General features: G+C 33.3%; 1 protein-coding gene across 1 annotated transcript in view; it reads right to left on the bottom strand.

Moving 5' to 3' along the window:
- The window catches only part of LOC106873164 (vasodilator-stimulated phosphoprotein), a gene marked incomplete at its 3' end in the record, with an annotated part of 184441 nt that overhangs the window by 36 nt on the left and 164044 nt on the right, over nt 1-20361 (bottom strand). Inside the window, exons 5-6 of the mRNA XM_014920393.2 lie at nt 2526-2590; nt 1-241 (exon numbers count right to left, since the gene is read on the bottom strand). Of these exons, the coding sequence (XP_014775879.2) occupies nt 1-241; nt 2526-2590 (306 nt within the window). The remainder of the gene's footprint in view (nt 242-2525; nt 2591-20361) is intronic.

The following is a 20361-nucleotide window of genomic DNA, read 5'->3' as shown; positions in this document are numbered from 1 at the left end:
GGAAGAGGTGGTGGGGGAGGGGGTGGTGGTGGTGCTCCAACAGGTGGAGGCTGGGGTGCTACTGGCACAGTAGGAGCAGCTGGGGGCTTGGGTGGACCTGTCATTGCTGGAGGTGGCCCAGGTGGTGCAGGGGGCACCGGTGGTGCTACAGGCGGCTGAGACGAAGAAGATACCTGTTCCCTATTAAGAGTTCCACCAGAATTTGCCATCATCATAGACTGGGGTGAAGGATCCTTCATTCCTGTAAAGAGAAGTCAATAAATGTTATTACACTGAACATAAGAATGTGGCCTTTCATAATTTTTATGCTTCTGTCAACCAATCAAGTCTCAGCAGTACACTTAACACACTTATTTTTGCTGCAGATTATAATTTCAATGTTTTCTGGATTGATTAGTTAAGTGTCATAAGTTTAGCTTAAACACTCCCAGAGGTATTGCTGTGTTCTTGAGTGAAGCATGTGGCTTAAACTAAAGAAACTGGAAAATGAGAGAGAGAGAGAGAGAGGGAGCAAGAGAGGAGGAGCAAGAGAGAGGGAGAGAAAGAGAGAGAAACAAAAATCAAACTATAGATTGAAAAGGTAAAAGAAAAATGAGAATAACTTTATTTTTCCATCAAGGATCAGAAACAGGTTGTGGAATCAGTTTTTGGAAAACTTACTTCATATTTGGTGGTGCATCGATGTTTCACATATCCGAATTCCAGTCATAAATATTTCAGCTCTGAGGTTAAGTGAAATTAAAGCATCACCAACACCTTTACCATCAGGGATGTCAGAGGCTGTAGAGTGCTGGAAAAGCTGTCTTTTAATCTCACTTTTATTGTATTCAAACCTTAGTAGCCAATTAAGCATAGTATGTGCCAAGCACATACTATGGGTTATTCAGTTGATTGTATCTGTTGACCTTGTTAGGATTTGAACTAAAAAATGCGAGATCCCCATCACATGATAGTAAAAAAGTAGTTATATACTTGGCTTATTCAAATGACTGTACCCCTATATTAAAAATTAACCTGATGCTAAGTAAAATCATAATTTTCCATTTCTTCTCTTTCAAAGCACCAAGAATGAGATATACAAATTAAGTTTCTATATATAATTACATATTAGTCTTTAAGTTTAATAAAATAAATTCATTATTCATATCATTATTGCTCACAGGTATGGTGTCTGATTGGGTAATCTACTATATTTATGGCTTCTAGGCTATGAGTTCATATTCAGAAAGTATTGAGAAAAAACTTCTATACTTGCCCAAGATTTTAAGATTATTATTTAAGGTATCATACTTTGCTGAGAATGAACCATAATTAATTCATTTCTCAGCAAAGTTGAACACAATACATTGTGCCATGTCCTTATACAAGACATGTATAACTAAGTTTGCCCCAGTTTGCCTGACCAAGAAAAGCAAGTTCAACTCTTACTTCATTTACAGCTGGATGGCTAGGAATAGGAAAGACATTTTATTGTTATAACAATTGTTTCACCTCCAGCTGAAACCATTCCACTCTTAGAATGGAAAAAGCAAAAATAGTAAATGGATATAAAACTTACACCAATCAAAAAAAAAAAAAAAAGTACATTTGTTGAAAATGGATATTATATGTACATCTCACAAATCTAATACTTTCCTGAATTGCAAAGGAAATAGCAACTGCCATGGCAGGGCAAATTGAATGAAGTCAGAATTGTTTTCAGTTTGTGTCTGGAATAATTTCCACACCTGCAAACTAACAGTTACCATAATATACTAGAAGTGTCTGATATAGACACAGAAACTGATGAGTAAAAAGTTGTTAATATATTTACCAATATTATGAGTGGTACTTGTAGCAATACCACCAATTAAAAAATAAAAAACAAAACAAAATAATCCTGTATAAATAATAAATATCAGAAAAAATATTATCTCATAATTACTAATTTTGTATTACAAACTCAAGATATAGTTAAAGATAGAGTAACAGCTCTAGGTTCAAGATATGGTTACTTAAAGAACAATCTTAAATGATATTAAAGAAAGCCTTGTCATTTACATTATACTGGAATATTAATTTGTGTACTTTAAGAAAAATCATTAGCTCTACTTTTCAGTACTACTTCTAACATGTTGGCCTTCCATCATCAAACAGTTTGGGGGCATCGCACAAGAGTAAACTCTTCACAGAGTTTACTTGCTTTTGTTGTAGTGGAACTGTGACTGTATAACTGTCTACTGAGAGCAGCTTTCCCACTTGACTGCTGTCTTAATACTCCCAGCACCCCAAAGAAAATGTTTTCATTATGGCTTAATAGGCTTCTATATAGATATATTTATTTCCTTGATATGTTGCATCTGGCTGATACCAAGAGAATGTTTTTGATGAAGAAATATACCAACACACACACACACACACAAATTATAGATATAAAAGAGAGAGAGAGATAGGGGAGAAACAGATAGAGGAGACAAACTGGGAGTTGAAGACCACTACCATTGTAAGTGATTTTGAAGATATTTTCTGAGCCACGGGTTTCTTACCTATATTGTTAACTCCACCAGACAGCTGACGTTGATGTTGGCTTTTCATTTCATCTCGCTGTATTCTGAAATGAATAGAAATTAAAACCCTCATTATTATATAACACACAATATATTACATTAGCCAACATGAATAGCAACAACAATTACTATTAGTAATAAGTAAAACATTTGTTTTATGTTGTCCAAGTCACAATACACCTATATGCATGACCATGTAGGTGGTCGGTCAAATTCCTTGAACAGAATGTAAACACTAACAAACATTATATCCAAAATATAACAAGACATATTAAATGGAGGAGAAAAAAATTAGTAGTTGGAACTGAATGTTGATAGAAGTCTTTGACTGGTCAACTTGACTTGGTGTGTTTGATTGTTTCACTAATCTTGACTAACATCCATCTCATTTGAGCTGTTTACTAGCTTGTGCCACCACATCAGACCAGAAATATTTTAGCTACTTTCAACATCTGAGCTAAATTAGGTTTATAATCCACTCCCCTAGACTCATGCCAGAACATCTCATCACATCTGATGACCATATCAGCACCATCTACTTTACCTGTGAACAACTCAGCACCAAGAGGCATGAAAACTTGCAAAACCTTAGACATTTCCAACTGTCTTTGTAATAACAAATGTAATAGTCTTGTATAATGTGAGACTTAGAATATAGGCTACTGAATGCTGAGGCAATAATGCATTTCCTAAGAGTATAAGCAAATAAATAAAGCTTGATGGCCTGAAATAAGAATTGAAATTAGACTATGAATTTAAATTAAGAGAATGCTTCACAATTGTTTATTTCTAATAATGATTTCTAACTTTGGCATAAGACCACAATTCTGTATTGAAAAGATACAGTTGAATGAGTCAACTTCAGTACATGACAAGTACGTATTGTCACTAGCAGTCAACTTTGCTTCAGGAAAAGTAAAGCTGACTACAGTAGAAATTGAAGAACCAGAAAAGGATTAAGTCCAACTCTCTCATTTCTGCCACTTCACTGCCTTACGCATAGTTATTATGACAATCTAATTTAGAGTTAAGAAGTGTAACTGGGATGTTTATATATTGGTGCATTGGTTACTGAAGTAAACTGATTCCATCTGGAAACTAAAATCAAACTATGAACTACTGAATGAATTGCTTACATATTTTACCACCACTATATAGACAGTAATAGTAAAATTTAAGTACCACAAGCCTTTGAATAGGATTTTATTGTCCAGTTGTAAGCAATTTGTTTTACATATGTCCTTGAAAAAGGTATGGATCTCAATTTTTGATTTACCCTGTCCTATGCTAATGGAAAAGAAATCAAATAGATTTAGACTTTTCTTATTTTCTTCTGGAGTCATTAATTCCTTCCATGTAAGCTTACACCTCTTTCAGACCATCACCAATAATTTTTACAAGATCTTATGTAAGCACAGTCTTTATTGAAATAGCTTTGAACTGGAGCCTGGATGTACTGTGAAAGAAAATCTCCCATTAGGGGGATAATACCACAGGAATGCAAATCAATATTTATCAATCCCCAAATTTCTTAAGTATAACTGCAATAACAACTACATGTAAGAAATAAAAGAGCTTTCTTTTATGAGAGTCACTTTACAGAATGTCACTAGGGAAGTTAAAATGAAGCCTACAGCAGAGATTTAGATAAATCTATGGAGTGAGTAGTGTAAAAATTATGTAAAGATATGCAAATAAAAGATACAAAACATTAAGAATTAGAAAATGTAAGGAAATAACAAAAAAAACAAACAAAAAAAAAACAAAAAGCAATTTGGAAATTTAATTAGAAGTAATTTTAAGCCACCAGTTCAAAAGAGGCATTACAATTTTTCTCTGATCACTCTAGATAAAGTCAAAAGTTAGTACCTATATATTTCAGGATTGGTGGAAGAAAGAAACGATGACACCACAACCTATGCGTTCGTAGAAGTCTGAGGTTGCATGAAGACTTGTTAGGAAATAGAGTTGCAGTCTTTGGGCATCATTCAAAGGGCTAAGCTTGTCATATATAATGGTGAGCTTCTACTAGAGAATAACTCCCACCTGTTCTTAACAAGCAGTAACACTATGCAAGGGAAGTTGCAGTAAACAGCTGTACATCAAAACAAGTTATCCTTAATCTGGGATTGTGTTCAAATGCTTGCAAATGAAGATTTTACTGAAGGGACAAATAGTGTTAACCAGGTGATGGATTCACCAATAATGAAAGCATACGCACTAATATTTCCTCACTTCAATGCTGGTTGCTTGAATGCTTCCATGTATGGGAAGTTACATGTAGAAATAATAATGTTGGACATACTGTGAATGTGGCAGCAGCAACAACAACAAGAAGCAATTTTCAGGTTGAACTAATGTATTCATGTTAAAAAAGGAGCAACAAAAATATGTTATTTTCTAGAAATTTAGAAGATTATAAAATTTAATAGATGAATTTCTTACAAAGCCAGAAATTAAAGAAAACGTTAACCACAACAACATTCATAGCAGATATGAGATGAACAATAAGAAAGTAATAATTAATAAAAAATTGAGATTAAAATGCTAAACTACTGAATGTAAGTCTGTGTTGAAACTTTACTATGGTATCAATAGTATTACTTCATCCACAGCAAGGCACATTAATTACTTAAGTTACCACAGCAGTGAAAACTTGCTACCATTCTTCAGTTCCATATCTGAGTGGTCAGTGTTTAGAAAGAATGTTCTACAACAAAAACTTATGGATCAACAGTTCAGATCCAAATTAATACAAATTAGCAAACTCAGGACATAAAATTAAAACCTGTTAAATGAGCAAAGGAAAGAACCTTTAGGTAGTCATTCATCCTGTTGGAAATGACAGCTAAATCTCCTTGAAATCCCACCATACCATCTTAAAATAGGTCACACTGGACAGTGTAATCCTGGATAGGTTAGTCACAGATCCAACATCTTTTATCAAAAGTCTGCTTAATCAGGGCTGACCTGGGGTTAAAAAGGAGAGGAATATAAAATTGATTAAACTTTTTTGAGGAGAACATGGTTAGTTATCGAAGAACTTTTTGCTCCTTTTATTAGACAATGAGGCTAGAGTGACATTGCTGATTTCCATTAGTGTGAATGCTATAACATTCTGCTAACATGCAAGTCATCTCCCACAGTGTATGCCTGGCAGCAGAACCAATTCTTGACTATTCTTCCTGATGCATAAAAAAATAATGCAGTAGCAGTAATGTAATGAAAATCAATACCAAGTTGCTCCCTGTTGATTTTTTTTTTTTGAGAAACAGCAACATAAAAGCATAAATGAAGAAGTCAAGATACAGACTAATGAATGGTGCAAATAACTGGAAGGTGCAAGTAGATTTGTATTCTCAGACCATATTGCAATAACAAAGGAATGCTCCGACTTGACATTGACATGACAATATCTTGGGAAGGCAATATGGAGTGATCACATGGAAAGAAGGGCCTAAAATATTAGGACTTAGGGAATTGTGTGAAGCATGACAATGGTAGTGTACAGTACTTTCAGCTGAAGTGGGATGTCATGGATTTGTAACTAGATCCAAAATATTCTATCTGGCTGATATTAGACCTAGGAAAGACAACAGGGCAGTGATCAGTGAATTGCCGAAGAATGTTTCAAGGATATAACAAAGATATGTGAAAGAAAGATGAAAGCTGAGAGCAAAGTATACATCATCAACAAGTAGTAAATCAAAATAGTTGCTGCAGAGATTATGAAATGGCTTCAGCTGTATCTGGTTAAGTGTAGAAGCTAAAAAAAAAAAAAAAAAAAAATGCTGGGCCACCAAAAGAACGCAGACACTTAGTTGGTGAGAATGATATTATGGGAAAGTGCTGAAATCATAGCGATCTTCAGTTGACAAAAATGTTTATGTACCCCAGCTATATGTAAAATAAACAAAACTCAATTTTGATTTTTCATTTAAGTTTCTCTAGATGGAAACAGTGTTTCTATGATTTTTTATTACTTCTCAGCCTTTTGTATTAGCATTACTTATCAGCTTTATGTGTGTGTGTGTATTATTATATTGAGAGAAAGACTGGTTGTGTGGATATGATGAAAGTTGTAGATTGGGGAAATTAGCAATCAGTACAGGAAGTAGATTGAAGGCACAAGCTACAAATTTAACCCTATACAGGAAATAATCGCAGGCTTACCAAACTGACAAAATGTCATGCAGATTTGAAATTGTTTACTTGAATTATAACAATTTTATACTAGCTTGTTTTTCTCCTTTTTTTTTTTTGCCTGGCTATCATACTCAAGTCAACTGGATATCTATTGTATCTTTAAGTGAGGCTACTAAATTTTGATAAGTTAGTCTATGTAACTATTAGAAATCGGCATTAGATCATATATGAATGCTACTCGCAATAGACCTGCTTTTTATGAAAAGAGAACTGTTTATCTTATACTGTAAGTGCTACACAGCACAAGTTTGTGTAGATATAGCATCAGTGAAATGAGTCTTCAAATGCAAATATTCACATGAACTACTAGAGCAATAAACTTTTTAAAGCTGGCAAATTACCTGCGCCAACTACAAAAAGATAAAGCTGACCATTGTGTAAACAGACAAATTAACCCAACAAAGCAGAATAAACAATGATTAAAAAAAACAAATTACAAATAAAACTTGATGAAGCTGACTACCTATTAAACTACTCCCTGCTTCATAACATTTAAAATTGAAAAAGAAAACCTAACAATAAATGGTTAGGTAATAAGATATAGTAATACTTTACAAGATTATTCAAGTCATCACAGGTTTACAAGAAACATAAAATAAGAAATTTATATTTTTAAAGTGTAATATAACAATTTTTGATATAATATTTTAGAGAATTTTAACTCTTAAGATGAGAGCAGTCAACAATTAACATTTTATCAAGGGTAAATTATCTGAAAATAACTTGATCTAAACTTTTCTATACGCTACATAATCTACTACATTTGGTAAACTGATAACAGTTAAAAATATGGAAACCATTATTTCACAAGACAGAATGGAAGGATTTTAAAGGTGTGTGTGTCTAAAAGCAAGAGAGGAGTGAGAGAAAGGAGATGAAAGAGAGAGACATTAAAAAGATAAGAGATGAGGGAGAGAGAAGGGAGAATGGATAGATGAGAGAGGGAAGTTATAGAAAGGGTGATAAGGAAGAGGAGGGGAGATAGCAAGAAGAGATTCCCTCACTGCAGAAAATTTAAAATTAGCTTGAAAATATAATTCATTTCTGATAATCTAAGCAATATTCTTCATACATATATAACAGTTCTTTCTCAGATGGTAAGAAAACTGAATTTATGAAACAGTGTGAAGTAAAAGCAGAATGATTATTATTAATCATATATACTTACTGATCTTGTAAAAAGTTAAATAAATCCAGCAAATCTTAACTCAAAGAGTGCAGAAAAGTTCTCTTGGATGAAGCAAACAAACTGAGTATAAGGACAAAGTATTTACTTATTTACTTTCTTTTTTAAACACAAAGAACTTTTTATTCTAAGAGATGTAAAGGGTCATAGTGGTTTCATTGTATTTTTCTCACATGACATGTTGGTGAATCGCCTATCTATCCAACAGAAGTGTTACACATTTTACATACATATCGTTTAGTAAGATGTTCAGCTTAATATCTAAGGTGTAGCTTCCGGGAATAATTTCTCTTTCAGCTAAGTTTCTTTTCTATTGTTTTTGAGAAAAGTATCACTTGACTTTCCAGTAGATTTCTAGCCCACACCTTTCTTAAAACATTTCCCCTTTAATCTTTTGTACAGAAAGTCTACCATTCCGTTTCCGAATTCATCATATGAACAATCCAATGACTTGATCAGAGACTACACTAAACATCATCATCAATTTATGTTCGCTGAGTTGGATAGGTCATCACAGCCTAAGTCAACTACCATTGGGATACAGCTCCCAAAGACTATGTGCTTGTATGTGTCATTTGGCTTGGTTTCTATGGCTGGATGCTGTTTTTAACTCCAACCACTTTATATAGGATACTGGGTACTTTTTCTTTCGATGCTAACACTTGAGAAGTTGAATAGTCTTTGACGAGACAGGACCAGAGAAACACAATAACCCTCTGCCCATTTAGCTACACTCTTTAGAAAATTCATTTATGAAATGAGTTCTACTTCTTACTAAAGAAATTTAGACAAGGAAATATATCAGGCATTTGTTGTTTTCCATTCTTTTATAGATTGCTTCACATCCATCATATAAATTAGAGAAATCTATAATTTTTTCTTGAACAGTTAAAAGGTGTAAGAGATGACTGTGATTAAGTTAATTTCATAACCACATGGTTTCAGGCTTGATCCCACTACCTGGCATCTTGGACAAGTTTCTTCCACTATAGACTTGGATTGATCTGCTAGCAATAGCAGTCATATGTTCCTCAAATTGTATGGCACTATTTTAAATAAAGTAGGATATATTAGACAACCTGTGGAGGTGCAATGGCCCAGTGGTTAGGGCAGCGGACTCGCGGTCTTAGGATCGCAGTTTCGATTCCCAGACCGGGTGTTGTGAGTGTTTATTGAGTGAAAACACCTAAAGCTCCACGAGGCTCTGGCAGGGGGTGGTGGTGAACCCTGCTGTACTCTTTCACCACAACTTTCTCTCACTCTTTCTTCCTGTTTCTAAATATTGGCCTGCTTGCTTAGCCAGTGGGGTGGCATCATTTGAAGGCTAAAACAATGCGAAGCGCATTGTGACCAGCAATGTCTAGCAACATCTGATGGCCTGGTCAGTCACGTGATCATGTGATATTAGACAATATAATCTCTGAGACACAATAAAACAAGATAGTTATAGTTGAAAAGCCTTTAATAATAGGACTGCTTGATTAGGCTGACCCAGGGCTAAACAACAACAGGATGCATGAATGTATACATGTGTGTGTATAACTGTTTGTATGTATGAATGCAAGCATGCATCCCTTATGTACTCATTCTATGCGTATGCTTTCTGTAGCTACAATGTATTACGTTGTCATGACTATGAGATATAATTACTGCTGTTAAGATGTGGAAAGTTAAATTGTAATGACTAATCAAATCAGATATTCACTATCTTCTTTTCCTTTATAAGAATCATTAAATTTTTTTCATTTTTCTTCCTTTTTGATAATGACAGCAGAAGTTTCAGTACTTTTCTTCATAAATTTCATTTTACATCTATTTGAAATATTTTTTCCCTTCAAAATTATGGACTTAGTGATAAACATGAACAAACTGATGCTTAATCAAGTCTATTTTACTTGAGATTTTGAAACAGAACCCCCACCCTCCCAAACAATACAAAACAGGTAAAGAATGGCTTTCACATTCTTGAAGAAAAATTTTAATGCAATCAGCTTCTGCCTCCAAGCAAAAATACTTTGTTTTTCAGGCATCAAGTTATTTATTTTGCTTCCAAAGATCTTGCATTCTCAATCAATCACTGTTCTTCATAACTCTTTCGTAAGGTATCAGCTCTTACTCTTTTACTTGTTTCAGTCATTTGAATGCGGCCATGCTGGAGCACTGCCTTTAGTTGAGCAAATCGACCCCAGGACTTATTCTTTGTAAGCCTAGTACTTATTCTATCGGTCTCTTTTGCCGAACCGCTAAGTTACAGGGACGTAAACACACCACCATTGGTTGTCAAGCGATGTTAGGAGGATAAATACACACACACACGTATATATATATATATATATATATATATATATATATATATACGACGTGCTTCCTTCAGTTTCCGTCTACCATATCCACTCACAAGGCTTTGGTCGGTCCGAGGCTATAGTAGAAAATACTTGCCTAAGGTGCCACGCAGTGGGACTGAACCCAGAACCATGTGGTTGGTAAGCAAGCTACTTATCACACAGCTACTCCTGTGCCTTAATTTTTTCTATTATATATCAATGATTAATAGAGAAACAAACAATGATGTAGAGTATACAAAGATACTAAGTTAATGTGGTATTTGGCTTAATTATATAACATCTTTATAACACAAAACTGTATTATCTTTATAACACTCATACATTTTTCCATGTAGATTCCACATAACTGGAAAATATCACTACACTTTGATGGACAACAAGCTTTTCTCTGAGTAAAAGGAATAATTTTTTTTCAATAGCACAAAAATATCTTCCCACTTTTAGTATTAAGCAACAGTAACTCGATTTCTTTGATCAAATCATATGCTATACAGCAAGATCACCCGATAGTGTTGGTACCAAAAACACATTAAAATGGTAGTTAACAGACACCTTGGTCCTCATATTCCCTCTGCTAATATGGGCTGGATGTTTCTACAAAGTACACACACTAACAAGATTGATACTCAGAAGTATAAGTATTCGTTTCTTCAATCAACTAAACTGAAGTATCTGCTCACTAAATAAATGGTTGAGTATTCAACAGACATGTGAGTCCTCAGGTAGAATCGGTATGACACCATGTGTGATAAAGCTAGAACTTTGAATTACTGGTACAAACCACCCAGTGTATCTTCCAAATAGTTTCTGTCGAGTCAGTTTCAATCATGAGGTTTAGGTTGACCTGAGGTTATGACATATGACACTTGCCCAAAGGCCATATGGTGGGGAATGAACCCAGAGCCTTGTGATTGAGAAGCAAGCTTCTTAACTGTTTGCCCAAGCTGTGAGTAGACTGACTGAAGTTATAAGGGAACCTACCTTTCTAAAGGAGACAATGTAACATCTGTGACAAGTTACTGGAAATAGCAATATCAGCAACCACCAACACTATTTATTTCTTATATTCTGAAGTTTAATTTAGCAGTTAATAAAACAAGTTTGAAAGTTTTGTAGTAGATATAAATTTTAACCATCCAACCATGATGAGTTATTTTTCAACTATGGCAACCTGTTTGCTAAACATTTTATTATAAAAAAGTACATCAATAAGTACAAAGAGGTTTATAAGACACACACAAAGAGGTTTATAAGACACACACACAAAGCTAAAAGAACATAGGATTAAGACAACTTATTTAACCCATCTGATATCAACCAGTCACAAACAGCTTCTGTGTTTGTATTTAACCCTTTAGCATTCAGGTTACTTTCTCAAATGTAATGTTTATTTATTCACATTGTGTTCCAAACACTAGCTTCATTAAAAAAGTTAGATATTTCATTAAAACCCTCCAAATTCTTGATTATTTCCAAAACTAGTGCAAACAGAGTGTGTTTCAATAGAAATATGGCCACAAAAGGATTAACCTAACATTTTGCATCTGAAATTCATACAATAGCAATTGATAGAAAATAATGAATTTTAATGACTTTACAAAACTGAATCTTCATAGCAAGTAAAAATATGGACTCAGAAAAGAAACAGAGTAGGGATTATATGCTGGTTATTGATAGTAGCAACAATTTAGGTAAATGAATGTGGAATATAGGAATATAACTATAATAAAAGATGGATAGAAGTAGAGAATCATGAAGGGAAGTGAGAGGATACAAAGATGATCTGACAAAGAGGTGAGGCAGTTAGTGGGAGAAGTGGTTATAAGCAGGTAGTGATTGAGACTGGTAGTTTAACCCCACCCCAATAAGAAAACAAAAAACCCTCCCTCACATAGCTGATGTCCCAATGGCAAACTAGTTGTCACTAGTTACAAATATATTAAAAAAAAGATAAAAATTATTGCCATTAACAAGCAAGTTGAAATACATTATAGCCAATTAAAATTAGAGATCCACTGATAGCACAATCACTTATCTATCCAACATGTTATTAAGCTGCATTATCAATTAACAGTCTCAAAATTAACATAAGATTGTTAAGATCAAGAATAAAATGTATGCAAAAAAGGGAAAATAGTTGTAAAGCAACTAGAACATATTTAAGATTGATAATTAAGCTTATAGGCATAATTTATTCCTCAGGTTTTCTATAACAAGCCTGTTTGTAAACTAGCTGAGCGACTAAAAATTGAGGGCTGAAAAGTTTATCATAAAGATAAATAATGGAACACGGATGAAGAGGTGGAGGGGCTATGTAAATACAGCTTAAAGTAACCAAGTGATTCAACTTATCATCACTTCCTCTCTGAGGTCCCAAGCCAAAGTTTTAGCATCTTGTATCCTGTAGCTAATGAAAGAATAAACCATTAAAGTGTAATTTTATCTATATTTAGCTATCAAGGGAATTAAAGAAAACTTGCTATAGTAAAATCCATATTAATGCTTGAGTGTCTTGAAAAATATTGATAATGTTGTTACACACGAGTATGATTAATAAAACAAAGTAAGTATAGTTGTCTTTATTTTTTCTTCAATTTCTAATGTTAAAATATTTAAAAAAACTCTCCATGAAAGAACTTCAGTAAATTTTTTTTTTTGATTTCCAGAGCATTGGGAAGTTAAAGGGAATGAGAACCAAAAGAAGGGTCTCAGCTCAGCTATGAAACATCTAAAATATTTATCATCTTTTGCATCATCTCTTCAGACCCATCTTCTTTAGTACTCACTTCTCCACAGCTACTTTCACCTTGTTAGTGTCATCAAATCCTTTTCCATCAAGACTGTCCTTCAGTGAACTGCACAAATGAGAGGAGGAGGGCACTAGATCTGGGTTGTACAGTGGACGGGGGACTAGTGATCAACCAAATTTACTGATTGCCTGATTTTCTGCCAAAAATGTGTATTGTCATGATGTATGCAGACTGATTTCAGATTCTTGTTTGGTCTCTTCCTTCAAATGGCTTCTCTAACGTTTTCGAGTGTCTCAATGTACTGCTTGCTGTGCATGGTACTATGACATTCCAGAAAAGCCAAGAGAATGATGATCAACAAAAACAGTCACCATAACTTTCTGTGCCAACTTGAATGTTTTAGGCTATGGAGAAGAGGTCTATGGACTGAGGCTTCATTTTAGTATCATCAAGATATGTTCAAGTTCCATCAGATCAAGGAAAAAAAAAAAAAAAATGTATCTTCATTGGCTTCAAATGCTTCCAGCAGATCAGATTTCTATACTTTTCTCTTTCAAATTGGTCATCAGTTGCTAAGGTGCCCATTTTGCACACTTTCTAATATCCATGTTTTCCAGCTTCTTTTGTAATGCATTTTAACCACAGTCCAGTTGTGCAGCAAGCTCACAGACTGTGACTTGTCTGCCTGGGAGAATCAGTTTACCTACTCACTAGTAATTAATGTCAATGATCACAGTCGATGGTCTTCAATGGTGGTTTCTTCTTTAAACTTCATCCATCCGTGCACATTGCTCTTGCCATTTGAGTCATCTCTGTAACTGTCTGTAGATGTTGGACAGCCTTTACTCTTGCATCATCAAAGAGCTCAACGATGGTATGTTGCTTCTACTGGGAACCTGAATACATTATTTGCCTGCAATGAAGAACATGCAGAAGAATTACTACAGAGGAAAAATTTACTCTAACAATATTCCAATGACCAATGTCTGTCCAACAGAGAGGGGGAAAAAAGGCCCACATTTCAGTACCACTTGCATACATTGAAATAAAACAATACAATGCAATCTTAACTAGCAAATCAAGCAGCATGACTGTGGAGTCAAGAAACCAAGGTTCAATATATACTATTACTAGCTGACATACCCGGTAATTTCTGGAAAAGCGAGGCTTATCTCCTGGTCCTGTTCTCATAATTGCTTTGCTAATCCAACAGCAACAATACAAAGTATGTAGCGCTTAAAACAGTTTTTGTGCATTTACAAAGAATACTGAACCGTCTTACGTAGGGTCTTGTTTTTAGGAAATCCCAATAAGTTATGAATACCAAAATCGTGAAGTCAGTTATGTAGTAACATGCAAATTAGTTACCCGATAATAATAATTCAAATAAAGTAGCACTGAAAAGGGCTTTAATACATTCCCAGAATATATAGAACTTAGGAGGAAATATCAATAAGGTATGTATACCAAAATCATGACGTATGTTACGTAATAACAGGCAAATCGAATTTGAGACAATAGCAATCTAAGTAACTCTGAAAAGTTCTTCATGCAGCGCCTGTCAATTGGCTGAAGTGACATGAAAGGCATCGTCATTCATGGTATATTCATGAATAAGTCACTAACCGAAATAAGCAGATCTATTGTTGAGGAAAATACTATTTACTTGTTTAAGGATTGTTCTGGGTAAAGTGCGAAAATAGCCCTAATGGTTCAAATACTAAGAAATAAACATACTCAACTTGATTTATACCAATTTTTTTACACAGTTGCCATGGAAACAGTACGTTAATGGTAAAATTTGCAAATGAGTTAAGGCAATGATATCTCCATGGTGAGATTTTACTCAAATTTGTTTTAAATGAAAGATCTTAGGTAGGTCTATGAAATGTCATTAAATTTATATATTGACTTAGGACAGTGGTTAGATTGATAATAACATTGATCTTGTCTGACAATTTCTTGTAAGAAAAGTCCACGTAATGTAGAATATTTATACAAAGCGAAGACCTGTTGAGTCAAGTCAATCAACCACTGGCAACTGATCACTCTAATGATATTGCTTCTCTAATAAATGAAGGGAGAAATGACCAGTGGGCAAAAGAGAAAAATAAAGAAAAATGAATGGGTTATTTCCCCTTGTCTATTAAAGGAAAAATAAATGGGCTACATCCGGACCCGTTCTAAGAGTCACAGCCATCCAATTATAGACATTTATAAAACTGCAATGAGCCTAGTAACAAACTGGATGTTGGTTTAACATGTATGCAAAGTTTCATGAAAATTCGTTAATGGGTGTAGACAACAATTTGACACAAAGAAACAGACAACCAAACAGACTGCTGTTTATATATGTGTAAATGTAGACACATACATGCAGACACACACACACACCCATATATTTACATACAAGTATATATACATATATATACATATATGTGCAATCACACACACAGGCTGATGCACATACATATAAATATACATGCAGTCACACACACATGCAGACATACACATATACATGTGTGTGTATATATATATATATATTAGCTAGTGTACCAGGTAATTCCCGGGAGTAAACATGTTCTATTGAAACACCTTATTACTCTGATATAAGAAATCAATTTCGTTATAACTGTCACAAACGGTATATTTTCCGTCACGAAAAAGTACCAAAAACTGTCTGTTGGAGGTTGGCGAGAGAAGGTTTTGGAGGTTGGCAAGAAAGATGGTCGGAGGTTGGTGAGAGAGGTTGGCGAGAGGCAAAGACATTATTCTGCTTAGCGAAGGTATCTGGGAAATGTATAACTGCTGTCATTCACAGAAAAACTATTGTAGGGTGTGACTTGAAGATTTGGCTACTGTTACTTAAATATCAAGTAGCCACATAGCTGGTCCTATTTTGGCTTACAGTAAAAAATAGGTATCAGCGAAATTTGACAGAAGAAAATTTTGGGTATATTACTTGATCATAAAAAAAAAAAAAACCCACAGGAAATGTTTGGTACAAGCTTTCAAAAAGGAAGTAAAAATTACCAGAAGTGCATTAGATGAAGTGCAATCCAATCATTGGAGGAAGGAAAAAAAAAAAGTTGAACTTCATTAATTTTGAAACAATTTATCTGAAGAATTAGTAATTTAAAAAACAAATAGTAGTAGTAGTAGTGATTTTGACCCATTCTGGTAATGTATGTTAATTGTAACAAAGCTATGATAATTATTAGGAAAAGCTTCTATTAAAAATAAAATAGCAAATTGCTCACAGAAGGCAAGCAAAATAGATCTAAACTCTTATTCTCTCTTTAGACTACCATGACAAACTGATATGCATAATTATAGAAGTTCTACTGCTAGTTCTGTATGATTGGTATAATTAATACTGTTATTATAACATATATGAGTCTTTTAGCAACTAACAGGAAGAGGAAATTATCTGAAATTTTCTAAATTTCATTGCATGAGGAGCACCAGAATAAATAAAAACTAAATGACTCACCAATAGATAAACTGGATTTTATAGAACTGTTTGATTCTCATGATATATGTGTATATATCATGCATACACACATAAAACAGATTCCTTTCACTTTCCACCTATCAAACCCACTCAGACACATTTGGTTGGCTTAGGCTATAGTAGAACACACTTGTCTAAGGTGCCATGCAGTAGGACTAAACCTGAAACCACGCGGTCGGGAAGCAAACTTCTTAACTACACAGCCATACCTGTGTGCATGCACACGCATACACACACTAGTTCATTAACTATCAATTACTACAAGGACTATATAACAAGCTCATTAATAGTCCTTCTTTTGCTTGATATGAAAACTAAGCAAAATGTGGGAACAGTTTATTGTATTACCTGCAATTCTTGACTGGTTTAGTTATGTTATTGAGGCTGGAAGGATGAATGGCAATGTTAATCTCAGTGAGATTTGAACTTTGAAACAAAAGCTGCAATGAAATATCACAATGCGTTTTGTTTGTCATTCTGACAATTCTGCCAGTCTAATGTCCCGAGAAGCTTATTAATGAGAATACAAGGTGGTGAATTAATGGAATCATTAGCATGTTGGATGAAATACCTCTCTGTGCATAACTGCAATCCTATATATTCCAAGTTTAAATCACACCTAAATCAACATACACCTTTGAGGAGTAGGGTCAATAAATTATTAGCCAAACACTACAGGCATTTCACATGACGAAAGTACTCTGAAGAGTTTTGGCCTTGTGCCAATATTAGAAATCTGGTAACTGTTGTAAAGTTAGATGTAAATTCCTTCTAGACTAAGTTTGGAATCCAAGTTTTTATTTCCAATCTATTTAATAATATTGATTCAAAAAGGAAGGTATCGGGTAATTTCAGGTTGAAAGAAAGAAATTTCAACAAGAATATAAAGAAGGAATTGACTTTCTATTCCAGGTTTTCTACAAATTGAAAGCTTCATACTTAACTGGTAAAAAAAGAATAATATCAATCCATATATACATATATATATATATACCAAAGGGAGAGAGAAATAGAGCAGTTAAATAAAAGGAAATCCAGGAACTTTCCACAAGCAAATATCAAGTGAGATAAGTAAAGCATGTGTTAAACCAGACTGAGTTATGACACCTTATGTATGGGTTTATGATTTACTGGTAACTTCTATGAATAAGTAATCTAGCTTCTGTAGAAATTCTTGCAAACTTCATTATAAACACTAAACACCTTCATTTAAACTTAGCCACTGACATCACAGACCTAAATATATACATAAATTATTATTTCAAATGAGAGACGTAATGGCTAAACTTACAACAGTGTTGGGTTTTTAGTTTTAATTAGCCCTACTAACAGAATAATTATGAGCATGACATAGTTATTTATTTGATATTTCCAATTAAGTGTCAATATTTAAAAAAAATTTGAGTGCTTCCCTTTCAATTTATTTTTAAATGTCAGTTATGTACTTCTGTAGATGACTTAATTATGGCTAGTAATACATAAGGATTTGTTACTATAGAATGTAAATAAATGTTGGCACTCAAAACAGACAGAAACCAATAGTTTCAACTATAATTGAAAATAATTTAAAATCATCTGCTGCAATCTACTACTTAGTGAGTGAACTAAAAATTTAAATGAAGAAAAAAAAAAAAATTCTATATACATTTAATTTAGAGGGTAGTGCTCGGCCAATAAACCTTATAAAGTAAAATGTAATAAGAATTGAAACAATACAGATAAAATCAAAGAAAAATATAAATCAATAACAACAAATAATAAGAGCAAACAGAAACAACTTTATTTCAAATTGTCAAATCAAGTTTTCCAGGTCAGTAAACTAGCTAAATATAGATCAATAGATTTTTTGTTTGAAAATAAAGATTAACTCTCAAGGGTATTAATTGTAAAAGTGTAGGAGGATAAACTGGAAGTAAAAAGAAATTTTATCAAATAATTTCAAGAATTTGAAAAAAACCAAAACAAAATAAATCAAAATCACCTAAATATTGCTAGGTACAATGGTATAGTGTTTTGACTTGGAAAAGTAATCTCATGAGAAGCTAAGGAATTGGCTGTTAAAGTTAGTTTGAGTATGTTATCACAAGACAGATTATCAGCAGGTTTGTTGCATTAAAGGAATAAAATTTTTATCCAGAACAAGGATTAAGAAAATAAAAAACTCCGAAAAACTTTACTTCTAACAAATGATTACTCACTGTGTTATAGGTCTCACCACCACCAGTTATCGTATATGATGTATTGAAACTAGGGATGAAGTTCAGAGAAATATTTAAAACCTGAATTACTTTAAGGATTTGTAAATTTGATAAGCATATCATTTTAATCATGGCAGGCAAATTAGCTGCAGTAGAGGGGAAAAAATAGAAAAAAAAACTTTATATAGTGCAGAAGAGAAGCAACACTGCCTGATTTTTTTTTTAGGAAATCTGTTACATAACAAGGGACATTTATAGACTTGCTTTAAAATTATCTTGGACTGATAATAGTGTCAAAGGAAGGAAGTACTTTAATATGTAAAACACTCAAGATTAGAGGAGTAGATGATACCCCAATTCCACCATCATTTTAGTTACTACTAAAGAGAATATCATGCCCACCCTTACTCAATGCAGTAATTTTCATGACATTACGAATAAAACAATTTAAAAAAAAAAATGAATAATTATATACTAACAATGTCATACATTCTGGGGACTATTTAAATAATCTATCAAATTATCTCAACTGTATTATTAAAACTAGGCTGAACAAATATTAATAATAATAATAATAATAATAATAATAATAATAATAATAATAATCATCATCAAAAAAGCAAAGTAATGACGGTAACTCAGTGGTGTTAAATTTGATTGACTTTGTGGGCCAGATAAAAGCATAAGCCAGATCTTGTGGGCTCAGATTAAAGTATACACTAGGTTTTGAGGGTCAGATAGCAACAATTATTCATAAAACCCTATCCATTATGTAAGTCAAAGTAGATGAATATACATTATAACACCTTTATTTAACAATAAAGAAAGGAATGAATGTAAAGTGTTAGTAAAGTTTATGAGCAGAAATGTGGAAGAAAAGCTCATTCACATGATATATATATATCCCTATTAAGTAGAAGTTCTTAGAGTAAGAATGGAGATAGAATCTGTGCAAATAAATATAAATAGTTCTTGGGAAAAACCAAATGCTTGCTAGAAATCTTGCATTGTTTCAACTGCAAAACCTTTCAATATCATTCATATCACTAGAATCCATTTGGACAAACATGAGAGTAAACATGAAAGAATAAACAAAACCCAAAAAACCTTGTTTGGCACATTATATAAAGACAAAGTAAAGGAGAAAGATGTCACTTCTTTTAATATATGGATTCATAAGCATTTTTTTGTTCGCTGGTTAAGGTAGCAAAAGATTTTCTAGAATGCAGATTTAACTAATCACAATTCTAGTCAGGCTCTGATTCTAAATACACACTGGTGATATATTTTAGAGAATATTTTAAAATTAAAACACTAAAAACATTTTGAGTTTTTTTTATAAAACTGAGCTGGAGGCCAGAGTAAACATTGCTATGGGCTAGATCTGATGCAGATTGGTGATAAAGATAGAAAACTCTTGTCAACAATGTGAATAAGGAAAAACAAATAAAAATAAATCTTAATATAACAAATAAAATAAATGAAACAAAACCTAAATATAACAAAATTACAGTTATGGGTATGCTATACAGCTATTAACAAATAATAGGTTGAATCTCCAAATATTTATCAAATATATTAGGTTGTTTCACATGATAAGTCGTATTTGAAAGGTA

Source organism: Octopus bimaculoides, chromosome 11, assembly GCF_001194135.2.
Source record: "Octopus bimaculoides isolate UCB-OBI-ISO-001 chromosome 11, ASM119413v2, whole genome shotgun sequence".
NCBI classification, from domain to species: domain Eukaryota; kingdom Metazoa; phylum Mollusca; class Cephalopoda; order Octopoda; family Octopodidae; genus Octopus; species Octopus bimaculoides.
Note: the sequence above shows the minus strand (reverse complement) of the source record. Positions and strands in the feature narration are given on the sequence as shown.